This window comes from Mixophyes fleayi, chromosome 2 (assembly GCF_038048845.1).
Source record: "Mixophyes fleayi isolate aMixFle1 chromosome 2, aMixFle1.hap1, whole genome shotgun sequence".
Taxonomy (NCBI): domain Eukaryota; kingdom Metazoa; phylum Chordata; class Amphibia; order Anura; family Limnodynastidae; genus Mixophyes; species Mixophyes fleayi.
In genome coordinates, this window is record NC_134403.1 from 53,502,412 (window position 1) to 53,523,308 (window position 20,897).

Below are 20,897 nucleotides of genomic sequence, written 5' to 3' on the forward strand. Positions count from 1 at the left end.
GCATGGGCATGCTGGGTAGTTGCCCGGGGGCCCTACTAGCATAGGGGCCCCATAGGCTTGCCAACGTTTCAGTATATTATTCTGGAAGATTTATTCAGAACCTTCAAACCCTGTTTATTAAAACATTTAGGTGGACTAATCCCCTCGGTATCAGCTGTTAACTGTACATGTGATCTTGCTGCTGCAAATACACAACTTGTCCTTGACAAAAATAACATACACATACTAATTGTACATAAGCAAGACAAAATCAACACACATTATTTTTTAAAGCCATAAAGCTATAATAAAGTTCTTCTAATATTTTTAACAGTCGATGTCAGTTGCCTCCTTCTGCTACCTACTAAACGTAAATAATGAAAGAAATGGAATAGAGTGCAATGAAGTTTGAAGGCTATGATGCGTATTTTAATGTTTAAACACTGATTTTGCTGGACGCACTACTAAATATAAGCTTACTTTTATCGATAATTGTAATTTTTATTCCTGTGAGTGGTTGTGTAGGTAGGGCCCCAGTGCATGGCATTGCCCGGGGGCCCTATAATGCTGTTAAGACAGCCCTGCTAGTGATAATAGGAGTTTTAAAGACATCAACCAGCTTTAACCTGCCAGCATTAACATAACTCTGCAGAATTAGATTAATCACACACAAAGCTCATTAGCAAGAAGATAATCAGACACCTTTGTAGTCTGCAGCACAGGTCTTTACCCCTCATAACCTGTTAACCGCTTCTCTGCTGTGGGGGTCTGCAATCCACAACAAAGCAGGTTTATCCTACAGACCTAGCTTATGACCGTTTCATTATTTTGATTATTACATAAATATTATTACTGTATATACACGGTTACTACTGTATTAAGGACTGGGTGGTCTGGATGAATGGGACCTTCTGTTCTCAAGCTTCCTATGTTTTTAGCGGCTGGCATAATTATGGTTTTAAAGCTCATAAAATCAGCCTTCCACGGGTGTATAGTGAGATGGAACAGAGTGATGTCATGGATGAAACGCACGGCAAATTGTATCAGAAGAGCTGGTGCCTTTACCTTCATAAAGCTGTGCGTATTGAGGGAATCCAGCAGCCCGTAACCATTCACATGCTTCTTTCGCCTCGATTTCTAAAAATAAGAACATAAAATAAATGCATTGCCTGGGCCTTCATGTTTTATGAATACTGTACTTCAAAGATCATTTGTAGTACTCATGTACAGGGAAGTCAGTAAAAAGGAAAAAGAAAATATACCAGCCAGACTTTCCTAGTAAAAAGGCCGTGCAGGGAGAATACACTAACGGTACAGGTCCTGACATGGGAACATACTGTAATAGGGATAAAGAATTACTGGAGCTCCTTTACAATCAAACGTATATAGAGATGTGCACATAACAAGGTACCAGTTACATTTCTGGGATCAGTTAAATCACAAAAGATACAGGATACACAATCATCATCATCATCACCATTTATTTATATAGCGCCACCGATTCCGCAGCGCTGAACAGAGAACTCACTCACATCAGTCCCTGCCCCATTGGAGCTTACAGTCTAAATTCCCTAACATACACAGAGAGAGAGAGAGACTAGGGTCAATTTTGATAGCAGCCAATTAACCTACCAGTATGTTTTCGGAGAGTGGGAAACCCACGCAAACACGGGGAGAACATACAAACTCCACACAGATAAGGCCATGGTCGGTAGTTGAACTCATGACCCCAGTGCTGAGAGGCAGAAGTGCTAACCACTAAGCCACCATGCTGCCCATACACTATGAAAAGAACATGAACCGTGCTCAGTACCTTTATCACAGGGGAAGAAAAAATTTCCAGCACACAAAAAAAGTTTTCTTTTCAATGGGACATTAGACAACAATCTATATAATCATACTGAAAACAAAGGAAATTACAGGTATAGGTATATCAGTTTCTACATCCCTAATTAAGTGTAGTCCGTGAGAAGAGTGCAATCAGGAAGGATGTGTCAAGTAACATTAAAAAACATACACTAGTATGAATTATTTTTTTAATCACTTTTATCTATAACTATGGAACGCTCAGTGCAGTCCACGCGGTTATAGATGCTATTTGATGCACAGTATGTGATTTACTAAAGATATACCTGCCCATCAAATAGCATCAAACTAAGACACAAGGGGGGTAAATGTATCAAGCTGAGAGTTTTCCGGCGGCTTTGAAAAACCAATCAGATTCTAGCTATCATTTATTTAGTACATTCTACAAAATGATAGCTAGAATCTGATTGGTTGCTATAAGCAACTTCTCCAGTTTTCAAACCCACCGGAAAACGCTCAGCTTGATACATTTACTCCCTGGGGGTCTCAAACAGCTTTTACGATTTTAAGACCTTGGGGTATATTTACTAAACTGCGGGTTTGAAAAAGTGGAGAAGTTGCCTATAGCAACCAATTAGTTTCTAGTTATTTTGTAGAATGCACTAAATAAATGAATGCTAGAATCTGATTGGCTGCTATAGGCAACATCTCCACTCCCACAGTTTAGCAAATATACCCCCTTGATGAGATACATTATGAAGTCGCTGAACAGTTTAAAAAAAAAAAGGACGTGGTTGTGACAACCACCTGCCGTTTGAGCTACCTCATCTGTAACAAAGTGTTCTGTAAAAAAGTGCCCCTGTGTACAATAAACAGCCAGCGCCTATGCTGGTGGCAGTAGTAAACAGCGCCAGGCTACTCAGGGAGCATCTCTCTTTTATAGCCTAAAACAGCCCAGTTTCATTGGGCTTAGTTCTCTGGGGAGGAGCCTGTAAAAGAGCTTAGCTCCCCCCAGCACGCAAAATAGCATTGGGCCCCTGCTGGCACCCATGGCCATTGGGTACCAGCGTAATCTACGTAATGATGAGTGATAAACTATGGAAGTGCCAATGAAAGCCCATGACTGATACTGCATGATGACGCTTGTAGATCTACAAATCACATTAAAGTTGTGTCTGTACATTATAGGAGTGGGTAAGGACTCTAACTGCCCCCTGGTAAAGGTAGACTAGGGCAATACAATAATATAGTGACCAGGTCCAAAAGCAGCTGTGAGTGATGCAGTTTTATGCTACTTTTTATTACTTCAAAACCTGGGAGTAAATGTATCAAGCTGAGAGTTTTCCGGCGGGTTTGAAAAGTGGAGATGTTGCCTATAGCAACCAATCAGATTCTAGTTGTCATTTTGTAGAATGTACTTAAGAAATGATAGCTAGAATTGGATTGGTTTTTCAAACCCGCCGGAAAACTCTCAGCTTGATACATTTACCCCCTGGTCTCATACGTTTCTTCTCCAACAAAAACAATGGACAGACGTGCTTGGGAACGCAAAAGCATCAGAAATAGTTACAAGTAATGTTTGTACTTACAGGAAAACCTTTTTTTACAGTACAGTAGGAGACACAGTGCTGCTAACTCTCCAGTATAAACACAAGTTTAACAGAGACCTTTGAGTTGTGACTAAACACATTAACAAGAGTTAGCTGGGCCAATCTGAGCTCTCCTTTTTTGGTCCAATGCTTTTGCTGGAAAGACTCTGCGCCAGCTGATTAGTTTTTATTTACTTAGACGGCAGTTTAATACCTTGGCCTCGGTAACCCTTGTAACATCTGAGAGTACATGCAGTTCTCATTGTAGAAGGAAAAAGATACACTGCAGATATCTTTAAAAGAACACATCTGCACCCCAAGGCAACATGTGTGCTCAAGAGTGATTTAAAAGCATCTACTTAACATGGGGGAACGTAAATGCCGATACTGCCGTATTTTGCGTAAAATCACACTGCGCATGCCCAGAACCAGACTATACACCAATAAATGCAGTGACATCCAATTCAAAGGACCCTATGATTTCAGGGGCAGGACGGGGATGCGACTGGGTGTAAGCATGTAGTCAATGTACAGTAAGGGCATGCCAAACTAGAGCGCCCACAGCATCGTCTGATTCAAGCGTTGGGCATCTCAACGGTACGTGATTCTTAGTAGTATGACTTGCACCAGCTACAGGACAGGTATAAGTGCTGGAACTACTGATGACAGCTGTGTATGTAAGCTAGAAAAACTAGCTGTAAAAATATATTTTATGCATAGTAGATATTCATAACATCCTCACAAATGAGTTTTATGGCTAACAAAAACAAACTTTTCCCAATGCTTTGTATATTATTAACAGGTGACATTAACTGAATAGGTTTTTTTGTTTGTGTTCTTTTGTGACTTGATATTCCACATATGTATTGGACGTATCCTGCAGCGTCTTGTTAGAGAAGAGAGGTTGGGTATCTGTAAGCGATGCTGACAACCCCGGCAGCACCAGGGGCGGATCTAGAAAACTGTTGTACACGGGGCGATTTAGGGGGGGGGTGATTTAGACCCCGCCCCCTTTCTAACATCTCAGGCTGCCGACGGCTGCACACTATGTGCAGGTCCGTCGTCCAGCCGTGACAGGCAGGGACAGTGTGTTTTAAACACAATCAGAGCAGCCGGGCAGCACACTGTCCCTGCCTGTCACGGCTGGACGGACCTGCACATAATGTGCAGCTGTCGGCAGCAAGTGTCTACTAGGGGGGGGCGATTGCCCCGATCGCCCCCCCCCCCCTGGATCCACCACTGGGCAGCACAGACCACGATATCGTGACAGCGACTGATTCAAAACCTGACTTGAAAGGATTGCGATGAATAAAGATGCCGGGCACCTACAATGACGTCACTTTTTAGCCCGATTGTATTGTTGTTGCTGTTAAGGTGGTGATTTAAGGAGGACATGGCTGTGCCTTTCTAAAGCACATTGTACAGCCGTGGACTCCTTAAATTACCACCTTAACAACAACAACAATACAGTCAGGCTTAAGAGTGATGTCATTGTAGGCGCCCGGCATCTTTATTCATCGCAATCCTTTCAAGTCTTGAAGCAGTCGCTGTTATGATGTCGTGGTCTGTGCTGTCGGGGTTGTCAGCATCGCTGTTAAGACCACCCAGAGCAGAGCAGACCTAGACCTGGATTCACCAACAGACTTATCTTCAGGTCCGTTCTTTGCTGAATACGGTCATTCTTTTTACGTTCCTTTATGAATCAGGCCCACTACATTTAGTGGAAAATAAATGCTGCTTAAAGACAAGGATAATTTTAAAAAACGGATTCCAGGTACAGGGACAATCTGTTAATTGCATTTATATAATCTATTTAATATTAGATCATTATTATCAAACCACTTCAGCAAAAGTTGCATTTTGATCCCACCACTTATAATGTTGACTTTTCCACAATGTCATTATAAATTTCTTTAGCTTTTGATTAGTGATTCTGAAATAAAATATTTAGTCTCAGAACGAACGGACAAATTAATCCACCTACAGCGCTCTCTATATGTAACAACACAGACACAGTGACAGGTACTACTCTCTCTCTGGGCAGAGAGTCGTGTGAGTGCATACACACCGCAGGAGCGGAAGGAGGTTGGAACGAGATCTTTAAACAGAATGAGCAATCAAATGAAACGACAATCGGTACTTTGGAACGACTCTCGTTCATCATGTGAGTAAACACATTAATGCGGTATCAGGCTAAACGGTTGTTTATCAGGTGTTTGGTACAATAATTGGCTATAAAACGTGTAGTGTATACCAGAGGCGGACCTAGATTTAATTTTTAGGGGGTGCGATTTTGCATAATCACCCTCCTCCTTCATTCTGATTGGCTGGGCCTCGGATAACCCCGTCCAGCGACCGCAATTGGACCCGCCCCCTTCACCCATTTTGATCGGCATCTTGGACCCAAATTTAATGGACTTAGTGCTGCTAGAGGAGAGGGGTTTGCCCCGATCGCCCCCCCTCCCCCTGGATCCGCCACTGGTGTATAACTAGCCTTAGACTTACACAATGCACCATTGTGACTGCATTTTATCTTGTATAAAATGCAGAAAGCGACCCTCCATAGCTGTATGATAAATGTATTAATTCGCTTCAGAGGATCCGCTTCCCCCAAAAGACATAATTAAAACACAACCTGGTAACCCAGCACATAATATGTTGCTATTTAATGAGGGTATTTTGTTATTCGTATCACAGATACTATTTTCTAAACATTGTGTCATAATTGGAGTTTTCAGACATACATAATTATTTCAGCTAATCAACAGGAAGCAAAAATCCTGTAAGTAATTTGCATTACATAGCTGTCAAAGAGACACGATTGCCCATATTTTACGATAGCCAGCCTATGCATCAGTATATCATTATAGAAGTTCTGGAAGTTTGAAAAGGAAGAGGAAAGTTCCAGTAATAGGGGTGAGTCACTTCTCTTGTCTTGTAAACAGAACAGTGCCCACTTTCTGAGATCTACCATCATTATTCATAATGCCAAGGGTAAGTATATTTTTGTGAACTTCCTTTTAGTAAGAATGCAAAATTAAGCAAAATAGTCTGTAACTATAAGCTCTATTCTGTCTGTAATTAATGGTTAAAACGGTTAAATACACTCGATGTAGCAGAGAGCATATAAGTGGTACAATTTCTGCAGAGTCTAGGGGGTAAATGTATCAAGCTGAGAGTTTTCTGGCGGGTTTGAAAAACCAATCAGATTCTAGCTATCATTTATTTAGTACATTCTACAAAATGATAGCTAGAATCCGATTGGTTGCTATAGGCAACATCTCTACTTTTCAAACCTGCCGGAAAACTCTCAGCTTGATACATTTACCCCTAGATCTTCAGGGGGCTACACTAATAATGAGTTCACAACCACAACAGCAGTTATATGACGCAGTGGTGGGGACAGGCGTAAGCGCGAGTCAATATGTCTGGCTCACTTTAGCATAAAACTCCGGAAAAAAAGGTACGAGCTTGATACATTCTAAATAGTGATTAGAGATACAATATTAGTTATAGTTTAAAAAAAAGCTCATTTTATTTTGCATATTCAGCCAATAATAAAACACAAACATCTTTTAGGTGTTGGGTTAAAGCTTGTGATAAATATAGTTGTAAAATTTGGCTAGAGCTCAGGATATGACTTGGGCTAAAGCTATAACAAAATATATCTCTCCCCCTTCAGTGTCGCACGCAGGGGGGGGTTTCTGGTTCCCCAGAAACCCCTCCCCTCCGCGAACCAACGGTACTGTACAGCAGCCGCGGCGCTGTCAAAGAAGCGTCCGCGGCAGTGCTGTATTGTAGTATAATACAGCACTGCCGCGGATGCTGCTTGACAGCGCCGCGGCTGCTGTAGAATTCAGACGCACCGAAATGGAGCTGCTGCGGAAACCCCCCCTTCTAAATCCTGCGTTCGCCCCTGCCCTTCCCAGTTTCCACCACCCAGGATAGCTCTTAGTGCCCCCACTCTGCTCTGATGGGCCCTGGGCAAATGTCCATCTGCCTGTGTATTAAAGCACAAAGTGCCTTAGAGATTTATACTCTGTCACCTACTGTCAAGTGTGCGCCTGGCATAAGATTGTGACATTTTTCAACAGTGTGCAGTCATTAGATTTCTGCACCGAAAAGGGTTAAAATAGTCATAAGACTATGATTGGTTTGTGTATGCCAAGTTAGCCAACCTTGTGATCCTGAAATGGGATATAATTAGGATTCACAGAAGTTTTTAGAGTACTTCGTGCTGTGTATGTGTAGGATTAAAGCATAATACATTTGATTCAGGATAGATACGTTTATGTTGCTGTAAAATGAAGGATTTTCTTTATGGTCGGCCTAGGGTTCTTTAAAGCTCTAAGTAGTCAGGTACCCAGATATTTGAAGAATTTTTGGTACTTCATTTCACCACAATTTTCCTTCGATCTTCGGTGAGAGGGAAACAAACGGTATCCAGATCCTTCCCAAAGACCTTTGGATCTAGTCAGTCAACTAACAACTGAGTACAACAATTTAAATGTTTTTTTATTTGATCCAGATATGCGACTTATGTCTCAATTTGACACAAGTAAAACTATTGCCTTAATATAGAGTATCATTCCTCTAATGGAACTGCTGGAGATATGCTTATCTCTAACTTTATTTATTTAAAATAACCAGGTCCTATGATCATGGAGAAAATGTACCGATACGTGATTCACTCTCTAACTCTGACCTTACTTAATATCAGTATGGGGAGATCACAACATTCTAATATATACAACTGTCAGATTACTGATAGTTATTATTTTTAATGAACATATTTTATAGAAATTAATATACATTAGGGGCCTGATTCATTAAGGAATATAAATGCAGATACATGCCGTATTTTGCAGAAAATGGCTGTGCAGAAACAGACTTTACGCAAATGAACGCAATATCATCCAAGTTAATCTTCGAGCACAAAGAACTCTTACTACAGCCTACAATTTCAGGGGCAGAACGGGGAGGGAACTGGACATATGCATGTAGACAATGTAAAGTAAGGGCGTGCCAAGCTCCAGCACACACAGTAACATACGATTCAAGCTTTGGGCATCTGAAAGGTACATGTTTTTCTGTCGTATCACTTGCACCAGCTATAGAGCTAAGTGCTAAGTGATAGTGACGATGATCGCATAAGCATGTGACAAATTTATTCATACAATAATCTGGCCCTCCTGTAAGATAATTAATAGTAATTTTTCCCCCTCTGAACAATAAATCATGATAACCCTCATAATTAAAACTTGTATTGTGCCTCCTGTTATATTAACATTGGACAACAGTGGAAAGGTGATGTGGTTGCTAATCTTGCTTATCCAAAGCAACGTGTCGATTGCGGCGAGTTTGCAAAATCTCAGCTTCATACATAAGGGGGACTTGTACTCTTAGAAGTAGGGAAGGAGATTTGTAGAATGCCGATTTTGGTTACATCACTTTACTGGCAATTTACAATCCACTCGTACATTGGTGGGTCAAAACATGCCAGAGATAATCGCTGAAAAATGCAAATTGCAGCTTGATACATTTTGCCCCTGGTGTACATTATAGTACAATAATATTACAATATAGATATTTTTCATAAAAAAATAATATAATTATTTAAAACAAACACATGCTATTTCATTTATCAATAAGGAGCATATATTCCTTCTTCAAACATATCTCCCAAAAGACCCATTTTCGTTGATAAACAAGCTCCACTGTTTCTTTAAATGCCTTAAAAACAGAGTATTCCTATTGTAAATAATATAGAGTCCAAGGGCTGTTGGGTCCAGGTCACCCAAGAGTCCTTTTCAGAGCCCCATGAGTGGACACTTAGGTCAATATACAGTGCATGACCACTTCCATCTGCGACAGACTGTTTTTCTGTATTCATGCTCTATTGTAGGGAACTGTAAGATATCCATCATTCATTTTTTACGCATTCTTTATTTGTGAGTTGCATAATAATTAACAGTAGTCAACAATAACAGTTCCAGAGAACCAGCAAAGCAGTTCAGCAACATACATATGTTTTTCTTGTACAGAAGAAACATATACCAACACTGATGTGGGAAGGGGGGGTAAGGGAAGGAGGGAGGGGGCAATAGGAGTTATAATTGGGTGCAAATTAAGGTGCCAAAAAAACAAACCACAGTATGCAATAGGAAACCACTCCAGGATCCTCAGCATAGTGCCATCTCAGTGTAAATGTTGCTAATGTGGTGTGAGAGAGGATAATACTCTTATGCGGTAGCCGTTGGTCTCTTTAAATTCCATCCAAATGAACCAAGTGGCTGTAAACTCAAAGTTCCGACTACTGCCCGATAGGGTCAGATCATCCATGGACATATAAAAATCAATGCATTTGAACCACTCAGACATAGTGGGAGGTAAGATATGTATCAATCTATATACCATTACTAGAGACTGTAGCACAAGCAATCATTCTGAAATACTCTATGCGTGTCAAAGAAGCTCTCGGTTATTCAAAAGACATTCCTTTCAAAACAATCTGTCTTCTTTAGAAATAGAAATGTGTCAAAATTCCCGTAGACAAGGTTTCCATGAACATCATTAATGTTTCCAAGTTCCGGAATGATATTTTATATATGTTGCGCAACACACCGAAAAAATGTTCCCCACGCAACGCAGCCCTGGCGTACGTATGCTCAGTTCTGACAAGTCTCCCATATACTTTATATCTGTGTGTGCGTTGCTAGAAGCTCTTTCACAAAAAAACAACTTTGGTTTAAGGATATTTTAAGACTAATTCCCATAGATTCAGAAATCCCTGTACAACAGAAACACATGTATTAATAAACATGGGAACTAATAGTAGACGAGGACAACTCTCTTTGGACATTACTGGCCTTGGCTTTACAACACATATTAAATAGTTCCACATTATTAATCATTGCCAAGTCGTTTCCAAACCCTAAGTTACATGTTCAGTGAATTTCTACAGGGCAGAGCCTATTCCTGCAATAAATAAGTGTTTTGGAATGTTTATATCATCTCCATTTATCTATTGGTTTTTTTACACAGGGTACATTTTAACACAAATGGAAATAATTTAAGATCTACAACAGACTACAAAAAAAAATTAGTAACCGCTGCATTGTCAACAGCATCCATCTGTATTATATTTACGCTTAATTGAGACATTTTCCAGATGATATAAGTATTTCTATTTCTTGGCACAAGAAGGCAACACAATGGTGTCTTCTTACTAAGTTGCTGTACAGTGTATCCTCACTGTATGTCGGCATAATCTCAGCTGGTATCTCTCAACAATAACATTGTCTTTGTATCCTCAAGCAGAAAGTTCCATTATTTCCTATGGAGGTGCTGCATCAGCTACAGAAGTGGTTCTGATACAGTTCACAAGCTCCTGGCCAGTAGCCAGAAGCTCGTCCCAACCCAACTCCCCATAGCTTGCAAAGAGTACTGTTTCCCAGCCCGATGCTAGAACTCCTAACCATAGGCAAACCGAGAGGGGGTTTCCTAGTGCCTGGAAACCCCCTCCAAGCCTGAGGCACTGTATACTTGAGGTGGCAGGACCCTGCCCCTGCTTCACACGGCTCTGTTTGAAAAGAGAGAGCTGCATGCACCTAACAGTAGTACACTGAGCATTGCCCATGTATATTATGAGGATAGGAGGAGTTGGAGAGCAGCCAAGCACTGTCTAAAATTATAGCCACGCCCCCATGCATGCTGGTCACGCCCACTGGCGGGGTGGTGTGGAAACCCCCCTCTACAAATCCTGCGTTTGCCCCTGCTCCTAACCTACCCTTCTTGATGTGGGTGGTGTCTATGACTACCTCACCCCCCTCACATACACACACCAGTTGTCCCTGCCCAACCTGGTGAGTCTGGTGGAAATAGCCCTACACTAGGGGGCAGATTAGTGCTTGGTGTCCTAACCTGGACCGAGAGGGACCAATGTGGGGCCTAGTAAAATAGCTACTTACTCCTTAGTGACTTGTGAGATTATTGTCAACTGGGGTTTTATAAAACATATCACTTAAAATGCATTGGATATTATTAATGTACCACAATCCCCCATAATAACAGGGCACTCACCTCTGGAGCCTCCAATACTAACCTGTGGACTATTACAGTGTAATTTCAATCATCAAACCAGAGATAGCATATAAATCATTCACATAGATCCCGTCTCCCCACGATGGATGGGTTACGGCCTATAGCACTAGACTATACCTACAAATAAAATTATTCACTTGTCCCCCAAGGTTCAGCCGCTGGACAGCATATCGCATTGTAGTAAAGAGGTATAATCAATGGAATTTATCCTACGCAATGTCACTTAGCACAGCTCAATAAGTTGTACTGTAGGGTGAAACTTCCCAAGCTTTGCATTGACACAACTCAATAAATTGTACCGCAGGGTTCATCTTCATCATAATCATCATCATAACCATTTATTTATATTACTATACACTATAGACTTCTCTGTTGCATCCTGTACTATTAGGTCACCAGATCGAACAATTAATCAGGGATACATTTATAAAATGCAGCTCGCAGACTTGCACTGATTGCGCATTAAACAATTGTTTAATTGCATTTATTATAGATTAATCAGATAATCAAGTTTTCTTCACTGCTAATGAAAATTGTCAGAGTGTGTGCAACAGCTCCTATATGGCCTTATGTAGAGTTTACACAATTTATGCTCAAAGCATTAATTGCATCCCATAGCTTAATTACGAGCCAATAAATATATAATAATTTTAAAAAAAGTGCCCCCCCCCCCCAACATCCTCACCAGCCCTTGTGAACACACCCTTCCTTTGCTAGGCTCGCCCACTACCTCCTGAGTTCCACCTCTCTAAGCGCGGAGAAGCAGAAGGGGAAGATGCATCTCAGCCTGAGACGTATCCTTAGCTACTGAGCATGCAGTTTTAAAAAACTGCTTTTTGCGCTTTTGAATCATATTTACCTCCGAATGTACATAATCTGTGCTTAAACCAGTGTTGGCTAACCTGTGACACTCCAGGTGTTGTGAAACTACAAGTCCCAGCATACCCTTCCGGCAATAAGTTGCTATATATTGGCAAAGCATGCTGGGACTTGTAGTTTCACAACACCTGGAGTGTCACAGGTTAGTCAACACTGGCTTGAACTATGGTTATTATGAGTGATGGACTTGATGAGCACAGTGGGAAGGGAACACCTCTACAAATCATGCACTATAGTTTGTGTGTGGAGGGGACCACCTCTGCATTGAGCCCTCATTGGCTAAAAGAAGATATCTACAAGTTTGTTTAGTTTCAAATAGTAAAATCTAACATTTTCTTTGCAGGACTAAGGGTAAAGTCACACCGGGAGATTCTGTATCACATTATAAATAGCAGTGATACATCCTAGTAAAGGTAGTTTTAGAAGTAGTGCTCAAATACTTGGCAACCAATAATTCTGAGCTTTTAATAATTAGAATGCGTCAGGAACAATTAAAAACACGGTAGAGCCACATCCACGGTGACTTAAAGCAGGAAGAAACGTACAGAAGTTTTGGCTGTCCTACAAGTGTGTATGTGGGAGGTTACATGTAGAGAAGTCAGAAACAACTTTATTATAAGTAATTAGTAATCAGTTGGGGATATGAACATGTTTGGATTTTCTTGTTAGCTTGGTTGCTGCCTTCAGGCAGAACTATAAGGATACTGTAGTGTATATGGAATTTTGTTTCTAACCTATACACTTGTGAGATGGATATTTAAGCTGTCATGTACCAAGTGGGGTTTCCCTTCCCCATTCCCTGCAGTGAGCAGACTGGCACAAATACTGTATGCATCAGTCTAATTGACGTAGCGGTGAAACGCGTTTAACCGAACAAATGGCATAGTGTGGTGCCAGTAACATGGTGTGCTGAGTCAGCGCAGGCATATTACACTTACGTACATCCTGTAGAGAGGCAGCATTTCTTCCAATTAAACTTGCTCATTGTTCTTTACATAAGTGATTAAAACACCTACACGTTGCGTAGTCACAGTAAACATAGGTACATAATATTTGTGGCCAGCCGGTTAGAACAACACCTTTCCACGTTACCTTTTACAGTCTGGGTTAGATTGGTAAGGTCAGTTATACAACTCAGTATACTTAACCCATTTGCCATAATTTAGGATGCTCATTTTATTGTCCTGTTGTAGTTATTGCAAAGTATAATGTTTAGATTTTTATTTCCAGTTCTGCAAATACTAGCTCCTTTCCCAGATCCCAAGTAAACGCAAGTAATCAGTAGGCATTTCAGTGAAATACATAAAGCAGTCATCCCTAGGACTTTAGCAGAAGATAAACGATTCCAGACATTGGATATGATCCACTTTCCCACACAAGCTACAATGTTTTGTCATCCATATTGGGTAATAGCACTGAGATCCCCCCCCCCCCCCCCCTCCTACAGTTTACAGCCAATTCTTTTTTTACGCTTCTGGCCTGTTCAAAGGCATATGCACTAAAACTACTGCAATTAGTCTTTATCTCCTATCATTTTGTAGAATAAATATTTAACTCTGAGCAGCAATGACTTCTAAGATTTTCCATTTCAGAGTGAACTTGAAAAGCGGTCCAGGATTGATTTGTGTGAGTGTTTGACTGCATGAGAAGAGTGAATAGTTTACTTTTCCAATTCTCTTTTTACTTTACATTTTATTTTTTACTTTTTTCAATATTAGACATTTTCAATAAAAATCTAGCGCTGTCCAATATTTAAACATTAAACATATGTATTAAAAACAAACATTAATCTTAGCCTTGGTGCCAGGTTAGACCAACACCAACATCATTAAAAAGTCAAATTTCAATGATATCAGCCGCCATGTCTGCTATAGCTACATCTGACCTTTTATAGAAGTCATGTTCTGAAATGCTTTCTATATTCCAGAATGCAACGCTGATGAGTAACACAGCTCCTACTGCACTGTTTCTGAAGGAAGGCGGCAGAAGTTAACTCAGTCTGAAACACCAGTAATTGATAAGCATCATCTTAAACTAGCAATCCTCCGTTAACATACATTGTTAAAAAAAGAACAAAATGTACTTGTATTGTATTGTTTCAGTCTTGTCTCGGATGGTTATATAAAGTAACAAAAAAGAAAATATGTAGCAGACTTAGGCAACCTCTCCCCATCTGTTGTAGCACTACAAGTCCCAGATGGGACTTATAGTTCCACAACAAATGGAGAGCAATAGGTTGTCTACTTCGGCTGTAGACTCAGACAAACAAATGCACAAACAGACCAGTTCTCAGGAGTAATATTTCCAAATAATAAGTCTGCCTGACGCTAAACACCTACATTGTTAGTACTCTACACATATAAACAAAGTGTCATGTTTCCTAAACAGTTTGTACAACTTTAATCTGTTGCAATTTCCTAATAGATTTTTATGAACAAACTCCTGACATGTAATAAAACAGAAGTGGTTATAAATATTGATCATTCATCTTTCCTGCTGTGCTTCTATTTCATTTAGTTCTATCCAAATGTACTGACCAGCTAATCCAGTTGGCTCCCATAGAACAAAGACAGAAAGCATTTGGGATCCGGTGTTTGCTATACTACAACTCATGTCATTTGTGGGTAATGGGAGTTGTCCATCAGTGGCTAGTGTTTATTTTGTTGCTTAAACTGATTACACCAACTAAATAAATACACCCCAAAGAATCCTGACATAATACATCACAGTGAAAGATGAAGCTAAATAACATATAAGATTAACAGTACCTTGGCAGCATAATCTTGTTGTCCTGCATCATTTCCCGGGGAGTCCCATTCTCCTGCAGCAGCCTCCCTACAATCCACACTACCAGCTAGTATTTCCGAGAGATGCTGTGTACAGCTGTGCGCTATATCATTACCAGCTCAGCCAGTGCTGAGACTGTATCCACAATCCCACAGGCCCCTCCTATTGTTATTGAGGAACTCCAGCTAACAGCTGGAATTCTATAAGTTCCTCCATGCAGCTGCCTGTAGCAGGACAACAGTATGATGGAAGCATTTATGATTCGGGAAGTCTATGTTCTCTTCTCCTGTACTCGCTGTCATTTCTGCCTTTTAGATGTTTAGAAAGAAAATAGACAATGGTAACAGTGTGTGATTTCGTCAGAGATGAGATTAGGGAAACTTCACCCACATTTACCAGCTACGTAATATGTAGCTCAATTCATTACAACCAATGATCCGTAACACAAAACATTACAACCAATAAACCGTAACATAAAACATTATAACCAATAATCCGTAACACAAAACATTACAACCAATGATCCATAACACAATACATTACAACCAATTATACATGACACAAATCATAGATACATTATAACTTAATCATATTAAAGACAAACACTAAACTGTCTCAAGAAAAGTGTTGTGTTTGTAGCCTGGAATATGCAAAAACTGTCTTGCTCCTTTCGGCTTCTCGGAGATAGGGATGTACTATAATCATATCTAAGCACTGTTTAACTCTGTTCCTTAGCCCCACTCCTTACTAAAGGGGAATTCTACCAGAACATATTTTCACAATAATCCCCTCCAACTAGTAGGTTCGGCCCCCTTGCTCAGGAGATATTCCTGCCGGTGCTGTAGTGAACACATCCCCAAGGGCAGGAAAAGTATCCCCAGAACATTCACAGGTTGTCATCACAGCTGCGCTGACAAACACTTCATGATCTGAGTGTACTGTCAAACTGTCAGCGGGGACTAGTGTGTTTACAGCTCTGCTGAGGAAGGCATGAGCATGGCTGCAGGATTTGTGAGCAGGGGGCTTATTGTGAGAATAATGGGACTCATGTAAATGTGGATGCATATGGGCTCAGAAAGTATGTAAGGGAAAAGAAGAATGTAAAAAAAAAAAACTATTTACATACACACTTTCAGTGGGACACGTGGCAACATGTGTCCAGTTAAAAAAATGTGCATTTGTGTCAGGTGTATGCAAGAGTATACCTACATCTCATAATATGTAATATTATAATGAAGTCTCTTATACACAAAAGAGTATTGTTTTGACAGTGTTATTAATAAATGCAAAAGTCAAGTCACATGTTACATATAAAATGTACAGGAGCAAGTCAACCACAAGTATATATATATATATATATATATATATATATATATATATATATATATATATATACACATACACATACATACACACACATTTTTGATGCGCATGGCTGTACAGAAATGCGCATCCTACACATCTGGAACAGATGTACAACTGTGAGTTATCTTTAGGAACTTCTGTTTATTTGCTCCTTATATTCTAGATGACTAACTAAATAGATGAGGGACTCAAAGAGGGTCTGTTTAAGTCCCTTCCCCAAATTAATTTCCCCTTCTCTCTCTAACCATTCCCCATTTTCAGGGCCGGATTAAGGGAATGGAGGCCCCTGGGCTAAGGGCGCCTCCATTCCCCCGTGAGGCCCCCAATGTGAGCCACCCGCCGCCAACCCCCCCAAGCGCTTACCTGTCAGTTCAGTCCTCCGTCCCCGGCGCGCTGTAAGCTCCTTACTGAGGAGATCTCGCGAGAGTTCACTCGCGAGATCTCCTCAGTAAACAGATTACTGAGCGCCGGGGACGGAGGACTGAACTGACAGTGCTCAGCAGCATTGATCGGGCTGGGGGCGCCCCCGCCCCCGGACCGATCAATAATGCTGCTGAAAACTTTGAAGGGCCCCCTGGATGCCCGAGGCCCCTGGGCTATAGCCCAGTTAGACCTCGGGTTAATCCGGCCCTGCCCATTGTGCAGGGCTTCATCAAGAAGTCTTCCTAGGGAAATACAACTTGTGTGTAACTAACATTCTTCAGAAAGCATATATTTTGTGACTGGAGAAGAACACACTGTTATTGTAACAGAGAAGAAGCACTACAAACTGCAGACATTTAATAACTATAAGTCATACTTGTCCATTCTTACTTAAGAATTCCGGATAGATCTCCCGGGAGAGCAGGCGATTCTCCTGCATCCTGCCCAGGATGGGAGCCTCCATGACACAATTTGCGGTGAATTACATCATTTCGGTCAAATAAGTGTGACTCACTTGCCCCCTTCCATCCTCCCACTTCACTTCCTCTCTGGGATCTCCCGACTAAAAAGTTAGTAAGCATGCTATAAGTATGTAACACATGCGAACTTGAATAAAATATTTTACAAACTTGCCCCCTACCCCCACTATCCGGTGCCCTGGGAGTTGTTCTGTGCAGATTTTTTTCCCTGGAGCTCCTCAGTTTCTTTCACAGCCACAGACAAAATTCAAAGCCAAGTGGGTTTAAGTGGGAGGTGCAATCACACGCTGCTCTCTTGATCATTGGTCCTCCAGCTCCCACTTTCCCTCCTCTGCCATTAGAGATGGTGAGCTCAGGGGCGGATCTAGGCAACTGCTCTACCCGGGGCGATTTTAGGGGGGGCGATTTAGGTCCCGCCCCCTTTCTAATTTCTAAAGCTGCTCTGATTGTGTTTAAAACACAATCAGAGCAGCCGGGCAGCATACTGTCAATGCTGAACGGACCTGCACAGTGTGCAGCCGTCAGCAGCAAGCCCCTGCTAGGGGGGGCGATCGCCCCCCCCTGGATCCGCCACTTGGTGAGCTCCATTAATAAGTGCCATCCTCCCAAGCTCCAGCTAGGAGAAGGGTGGGGGGGAGGTGTACAGTAGCCTTTCTGCATTTAAGATAAAACACATTGTACTGAATGAGACCGTACAAATTTGTATTTTTACATGCGTGTAAGGTGCGATGCAGCTAAGAAGTGTTAACATATGCATTTCAACACATTTGAATCAACAAGATAACAAATTCTGTTTTGTTAGATACATGTTTCAAAAATATGCATTTGTAAAATGTATCTAAACACATAACAAACACATATTAAACACTTACATAAACACAATACTGTTTAAATGCATTTTTACTTGATTTTTAATATGTGTTAAAAATGCACTGTAAACGCCAGTGTGTACGCAGGCAAACGTTTTGCCAACGTGTGGGTTAAATTAAAATATTTTATGGCTTTACTCAGGTTTGGTAAAGTTTCTTCCAAGTTTCCGGTAATATACATAATTGTTGCCAGTACTGTTGTTAAGTGTCAGGAGAGAAAATTCCCAACATGGAAGGTTTAGTATCATTGCACAGCTAATAGCCATATTCTGGGAAAAGGACTGGTGAAATGTGAGGTTGTAACGGGTAATGTGCTCAGATCAGTCCAAGAAATGCTGCAACTGTGATGCAAAAAGATGAAGAGTTACTGTAAACGGGTAACGTGAATCAACAAGAGCCGCACTGGGGTTAGTAATCTTTGCAACCAATAATAACGTTCATTGTTACCATTGTTTATTTATAAAATATATATCTGCAGAGCTGTACACTAGGTAACTAAACATACAGTATAGAAATACAATACAGTGACATATAATACAGAGACAGATGTGAAGATCCTGCTCAATAGAGTTTATATTGTAAACTGAAATCTAGTTACCGTATTTCCCCATGTATAAGACGCACCTTAAATTTTGCCCCGAAATTTGAAAAAATAAATATTACGGTAGCTGTCAAAAAAAGGCAGGGAGAGTGTAATGGCCGGCTGCTCTGATTGTGATCAGAGCAGCCGGGCAGCACATTCTCCCTGCAATCGCCACCCCCCCCTGCTGCCACTGTGCCTCTGTCCCCCTCCTCCTGGATCCCCGCTGCCACTGTGCCTCTATCCGCCTCCTCCTGGATCCCCGCTGCCACTCTGCCTGTCCCCCTCCTCCTGGATCCCCCCTGCTGCCCCTGTAATGCTGCCCCGCTCCCCCTCGATCCCCCCCGCTGCCCCTGTAATGCTGCCCCGCTCCCCCTCGATCCCCCCCGCTGCCCCTGTAATGCTGCCCCGCTCCACCTCGATCCCCCCTGCTGCCCCTGTAACGCTGCCCTGCTCCCCTCGACCCCCCCCTGCTGCCCCTGTAACGCTGCCCCCCCCCCCCCTGCATCCCCGTTACCCCTGTATAAGACGCACCCAGGTTTTAGACCCAAAATTTTTGGGAAAAATGTGCGTCTTATACATGGGGAAATACGGTATCTATAAAATATCCTTTTGTTCTTTTACAATCGCTGCAGTTTGGATGTACCTCACAGTGAGTCCTATACTACATGAGTGTCCATGGTAAATGCAGGACAGAAAATGGATGTGAAGAAATAATGCAGGCTGTGTTGATGGTCCATCCTGCGGTCAATATGGAAGCTCGCTGTCCCATTCGCCACAGAGATCAGTGAGTTCCATCTTTTTGGTACTTTCAAGCTGCGTTCATCATGGAGTAGAAGACACTACACCAGAACGGGGGAACCCAAACACTATAAGCCCTTGGAATTACAGCCATATATGCACAATGGTTCTATTTGTGATCTACGCTTTGAATTGTAAGATACTGATCCAATGTTGCTGCATGTTTTGATAGAAATAAGTTTTGTGACCTTTTTTACACAGCATCTTCAGTTCACTGTAACTCTGTGTGTGGTCAAATAAGCCAGACACAGCAGTAAGACTAGATAATGCTTTTAAACACTAATTAACTCAAACAGGCAGTAGCTCCTGGTAATTAGCAGATCAGCTGCTAACTAAGTAATAAGTAATATTCCATTATCAATCCAGTTGCTTCTGTCTAGCCCCAAATGTCAAAAACATGCAACACCTACAACAAGGTAATATATTTGTAGAATTCTATTTTTAACCCTTTTGCTGCCAGAGGTGTATTTCAATTTTAAAAATGATGTTGGCCAAACATGCTTTAATGACTTCCAATCATGGAGGATTTGTAATAGCTCCAATCCTTATCCGGCATGGCCATGAATCTAGTTGGAAGGTGACCAATATTGGCCTGTATGTGCTGTCATCTTCTGACCACACTAATTGCCCCAAGCATAGTCAGACATTGTAACTGGGCAGTTATCCCATCAATATGTGCCATTTTCACATTATCACATAATGACAGCTTTTCCGTGAATAACTTTTTTATTTTTTTATTCTACCTAAGAATATTTAATGTATTATATGTATTTTATTTCATGGCTTTCATTTGTTACCATTATAACTAATGAAGGGGCATTGTCTAAGGAAATTTTTTTTCTCTTACGTAATTTAATGAACCTAATTCAACCCACAAAATAGATTTTTCATTTTATTACGCAACTAGCAATGTTTATAGGGAAACTAAGTATGTTTATTTTATTAGAGGGTTGATTTACATTAGGGTCGTTCCTTTCAGGGGGCGAGGAGATTACCCTGCATCAGGCAGCAGAATTAGCGGTGTAGCAGGGAGTTCTGGTGAAATTATTTTAAATATCTAATTATTAAAATTACATTTCATTGCTTCTTTAGGTTGTTTTTATTCAGCCAGACATTTAATCCTGCCAGACCCTTCCTGAAGTTCTTGGCCATGGTCAATAACTTCATAAGGAGCATGTGTAAAATATACAGTGGGGTAAATGTATCAAGCTGAGAGTTTTCCGGCGGGTTTGAAAAG

General features: G+C 41.1%; 1 protein-coding gene across 4 annotated transcripts in view; it reads right to left on the reverse strand.

Annotated features, from left to right (window-relative positions):
• STARD13 (StAR related lipid transfer domain containing 13) overlaps positions 1-20,897 on the reverse strand; it is a 147,898-nt gene that overhangs the window by 37,607 nt on the left and 89,394 nt on the right. For 3 of the 4 annotated variants that reach the window (XM_075198982.1, XM_075198981.1, XM_075198984.1), the window contains exon 2: positions 1,045-1,116. In XM_075198982.1, coding sequence (XP_075055083.1) covers positions 1,045-1,116 — 72 coding nt within the window. Of the gene's footprint in view, positions 1-1,044; positions 1,117-15,124; positions 15,285-20,897 lie in introns of those variants that run through there. The other variant, XM_075198985.1, reaches the window with a different exon arrangement.